The sequence below is a fragment of the Lactuca serriola genome, chromosome 3 (assembly GCF_051521515.1).
Source record: "Lactuca serriola cultivar US96UC23 chromosome 3, Lser_US96UC23_V15, whole genome shotgun sequence".
In the NCBI taxonomy this organism is placed as follows: domain Eukaryota; kingdom Viridiplantae; phylum Streptophyta; class Magnoliopsida; order Asterales; family Asteraceae; genus Lactuca; species Lactuca serriola.
Window position 1 is genome coordinate 171920776 of NC_136410.1, and position 5040 is coordinate 171925815.

Here is a 5040-nt window from a genome sequence, read left to right on the forward strand (position 1 = left end):
AATTTGAAAATTGAAAATACAAAAATATGAACATTTTGGTATAATATTTGAAATTTTGAATTTTTTGGAGTAAAAAAAAGTTGATTTTTTGATTTTTTTTGACTTTTTGACTTTTGTTGACTGATTAATTCCGCCAAGACTGATTAATCCCGCCAAACCCCATTAATCCTTGATTTTCGTCAAACACTCCTAATCTTAGTCGGTTGGATAATAGCAAACGATTAATCCACAATTTCTGCAACCTTGGTCACAGAGTAGTATCCTAAATAACTCATTAGTCCTTTGAAAACTCAATTACACTTGAATATTATGTAATAAAAATGATGATCCAATAACTTAGAACATTAATCTTAGTTTAGTTCTTTTGAAAATCATATAAACTCTACATCTCGTCAACCTTTCATAAACCTTGATCATCAACGATGAAACTTCAGTTTGAATTGGTGCATCATGCATATGATATTTCTGAATTGGTGCATCATGCATATGATATTTCCAATAAGGTTTAATCGATCAAAAGTTAAGTTAAATGATCATAAATAGAGCTCGAATCACTATTGAAGTCATAAGTCCAAATTTCAAACATAGACCCATAAATGGTCCTTGTAGTATAATTTGATTATGTGTTTTTCTTCTAATTACATAAATGGTCCCTATGGTATAGTTTATTTTACAGTTTGGTCCAAAGATAAAATTGTCATTTCAAAAATATTAAAAAGTGAAAAGTTAAATTTCACGAGGTAACCACCAACCATGTAACAACATGGAACCGTGAGGACCACCGACTATAGCATCTTCCAACGTTATCCTCATATTGATGAATTTTGAAAACCACAGAGACCATGACAATTTGTAGCAAAACGAATGAATAAATTTATTCACAAAAAGGTACAAAACTTATATGATTTGAATCCTGTTTTTAATTAGATCCTAATATATACCAAATGGAAACAAACATTCATATATACACTCTAAACTCTTCTGGCTGTCATGGCAGCTGCCGGAAGCTTAATTAGCATGGTAATCCTACTTTGCATCCAATGGCAGCACCTGCAAATTTAGTGAGTTCGGGGACTCTCTCAGCCGGCTCCGGTTTCATTAACGGGTATCCCTTGTATTGAGCAGCCCAATTAGGGTTTCCTGAATTCACGAAGAATGCTCCATTAACCATCAGATCCCCCTCCGATCTCCATGTCCACTTTTCCCATTCTGACTTCGGAGCTTTCTTTCTGTACGTCACCTCCTTAGCTGCACCGTCTTCCGCCACATACCGGTTGCCCTGGCTGATTATCGTCGCACCTTTTGCACCTCCGATCGCGTAGCTCTTCCAATGTGTGTAGTCGTTGTTGACGACCTGAACAAATCCCCACCTCACCGCCGGTAATCTCTGTGTAAGTCCTTTTCCGAAGTGGTTGAAAGCGATTGTCACTCTCATATTCTCATCTGGGTTAGTATCGCTTGCACCAAATAGCAAAGCCTTATCGTGTCTCACAAAATGACAATTTGAGATGGTGATATCGGTGGAACGAGCAACCACGTCAATAAGACCATCGAATGTTCCGGCGAAGGAGCAATGATCGACCCATATGTCGGAAGATCCAAATATGGTAATGGCGTCGCCGTCGCTTGCTCCTCTATGTCCAAAATGAGTAGAGTTTGATCTGATGATACCACCTTCACCTGGTGTAATATCATACATATGGATGTCGAAAATGATGATGTTTTTCACGAATTGTAACATGAACCCGGCACCTCCGGCGATGTGGACGTGAGAACCACGGCCGTCGATGGTCTTGTTGCTGGAGAAAATGAGCTCTTGGCAAAGCCTGATGGTCATGGTGCTCCTGAAGATTATCCAGAGTGGTTGAGGCTGGAGGACGGCATGACGGAGAGTGCCTACCTTAGGGTTAACCAAGTCGGTGTCCGATGAGTCATTGACTACGTAAACTTCGCCACCTTTTCCGCCGGTGGCGTTATGACCGAACCCTTGAACACAGTCGGCGAGCTTTTCCCGGTTATGTGCCCAATTGGGATCACATCGCCAACACTTGTCAATAGAGTTATGAGCCTCGCATGGCCCATTGTGTTTCTTCCTCAGCCCTCGCCTATTGCCCTTCGTAATCGGACTGAAAATCATAAACCACTTTTTTTTTAAAAAAAAAAAAAAAACACACACACAGAGTTAAATATATAAATATGCATGTGCTTACTTTGAATGTGTCGATTCAGCCGCCATGACAAATATCCAAGAAACAAAAGCTACGAACAAAAGCAAATTAAATTTAACCACCTTCATCTTTAATTAATTAACGAGTAAGTAGTAATATTTAAAAGAGCTGATAAATAAATAGTTGGATTAGCTAGTCGGGTTGGAGTCGGATCTTGATGTCAAGATCAGACTTTTATTAAACCAGGCTAGCAAACCCTAGGGCTATGTGGATTTAGAAAATACTTGATGATGAAGGGGCATAATGAGATGAAGAAATGTCTTCAATTTATGGTAGGGCATCTCAACGATACATAAAATACCGAGCATTAAGGAAATTATTGTAAAAATTGGTAGATGTGCGTGAATATGGTGAGAAAATGTAGGCAATCCACTTGATTATTTGACATTTCAATCCAAAGAAACCATTGAATTACATTTATTTTCTCCCGCAAATATTTAACTCCCAAGTCCCACGATTGTTTTTCTATGAATCTTTTTGTACGAGATTAAATTTAAGGTTATTTGGGTCAACGAACTTCAACTCTTTTCACCATCCATATTTTCTACAATCTCTTCTTGTAGAATTTTATGTGGACATTTAATAAGAGAAAGGAGTGGGTAAATTATATATGTAAGATATATTTGAACATAACAAGTTTTCCTGCTACAGTGATAAGGTGCTACAAGTAATTTAGTTGTATGTCTATAACTTAACACCCGTTTACTTTTAAGCGGAGGGACATACTTAAAATGCTTCTAATTAAAGTCAGAAAAATAACCAAGTTAGTAGAATCTTTATAAATGTATTTAGACGGGGTGCCGAAGGAACATGCAAAACATGCATATGACCAATCACAATACACTTGCTAACAAAATGTAAATCGGTTTCCATATGTTTGGCTTTTTAGTGTTGAACCGAATTAGAAGCTAAGTACATCATACTAACATTTTTTAAAAAAATTAATAAAAAATCGTTGTATGATAGCTTGAAAAGAAGATAACAAAGTCATGCAGCTTCAAAAACCACATTAGCTAGCTCATATACTTAACTTCCAGGTTGGACCGAGAGACAATATGTTGACGTTTCCAAGACCATGACACAAGGTTGTCTGAAACAAAATTGATCAACAATAGACAAATGAAGATGTAGGCCATGCGTTACAATGCACTTTAAGGCAAGGACATAAGGTTCATGAGGATCATGCATATGAATGAATATTTGTTAGGATATCTTTGGATTAGTGAATATTACAGAGATCGATATGTTACATTATTGAGATCGTATCCCATAACATTGTCTTATCTATTTGAAGAAGAAAATCTATCACATATTTTAATTCCTTATGGTCTTATAAGTTAAACTTCAGATTATCCCTAACTATATTTATATGTAAGTCATCTCCTCCTGGTGCCCTTCTTCACGAGATACAAAAAGGTCGATATCTTTTCACTTTTTCCACACAATTATATACCTTGATAAGCAACCATAAGATATAATCACTTTAATTTTATACAATAATCCTTATGATGTAGTGTCTTCTAAAACATACTATAAACCAAAACATTATCTCAAACAATACATATGCACATAGGATTCAAGCATCCATTAAGGTGATACAATAAATTGTGATTCTGTAATAAAAGTAGCACAAAAAACTGGTTCTTAAACTAGGCAAAAGGTAAGATAAATATTATCACTGCAAAGATTCAGCTGCAACCATTTCTTGGTGTTTAATTGATATATTATATGTTAGTGAATGCGAAGCGAGAATCATATATATAACCTCATAATCTTGTGTTTTCATGAATATTTGGTTCAGGCCACTAAAATACGCTCTTAATCATCTACACCTCTATACAACCTTACTAACTAATGATTAAAATACCCTTGTTGCAGGTTCCATGATCTGGAAATCATTTTTGCATAATAATGGACATGTTAAGAGCCCAAAATATTTGGGATCAAAGGATCTTAACAAAAACAAACTTTGTGAAAAGTAAAATTCGCAAAGCCTTATTGGAATCTTGGCCTTCTCTTCATGATAAAGTTCTTGTAGTTGCAATAGAGCATGTGATTAGAATTTCTTAAAAACAAAGGATTTTTGAAATTTGAAGAATTGAAAGAATTGTAGAAACTCTAGAATTGTGGATGTGGTTGTTGTTTAGCAATATACTTATCTTTGTTTTTTCTTTCAAAATGAGAAATGTTCTTATAGTTATCATTTTTAATCAAAATTATCAATTGAGATTCTTCACTTTTGGTCGTATTGTTTATGTGATTTGAACTTCCATTTTCTTAAGTTCTTGAGGATTATCATCTTTGGGACAAGGGCAAAATTGTCCAACAACTTTAAAAACCATCAAACTTATGTGTAGATTAACACAACACTTGTTGGATTAATGTCTAAATCCATAACTATAATTGGTAAGACTTGACCCGACCCGGCATGGTCCATTTGGGTTGCATGACATCATGCATTTGGATAGACTACAATGAGAGAAATAACACTTAAGGTTTGTTAATATATTATAAGTTCTAATATATTAATAAGATTATTTAATTAGTATCGATCAAGAATTAATCTAGGATTAATTAAGTGATCAAAAGAAGACTAATTAAATATATGAGATGATTATGTAAATCATCCATACTTGTATAGTGGGCTAATGCTCCATGGATTATCAAGTTGGGCTAAAACCCATAGGATGCTCCATAGATGCTCCATGGTGTATTTGAACCCATGGATCCAAGGAAATGGAAAGCCATGACAATTAGGGTTTACCCTAATTGTGACACTATATAAAAGATCTTATTGGTGACAAAATCAGCA

General features: G+C 35.2%; 1 protein-coding gene across 1 annotated transcript; it reads right to left on the reverse strand.

Moving 5' to 3' along the window:
- Positions 1 to 819: 819 nt before the first annotated feature.
- Positions 820 to 2490, reverse strand: LOC145093367 (pectate lyase-like). Its single transcript, XM_079031479.1, has 2 exons — positions 2211 to 2490; positions 820 to 2126 (listed from the first exon to the last, which is right to left on the reverse strand). The coding sequence occupies exons 1-2, from the start codon at positions 2294 to 2296 to the stop codon at positions 1013 to 1015; spliced, it is 1200 nt and encodes a 399-aa protein (XP_078887605.1). The 5' UTR covers positions 2297 to 2490; the 3' UTR covers positions 820 to 1012.
- Between the last annotated feature and the right edge of the window lie 2550 nt (positions 2491 to 5040).

What these genes read in the sequence shown, in the direction of transcription:
- LOC145093367 (XM_079031479.1), bottom strand. Translation starts at nt 2,296, where the DNA reads ATGAAGGTGGTTAAATTTAATTTGCTTTTGTTCGTAGCTTTTGTTTCT. An exon ending in GCTGAATCGACACATTCAAA is followed by an intron (nt 2,127 to 2,210) that starts GTAAGCACATGC and finishes TATGATTTTCAG; the next exon opens with TCCGATTACGAAGGGCAATA.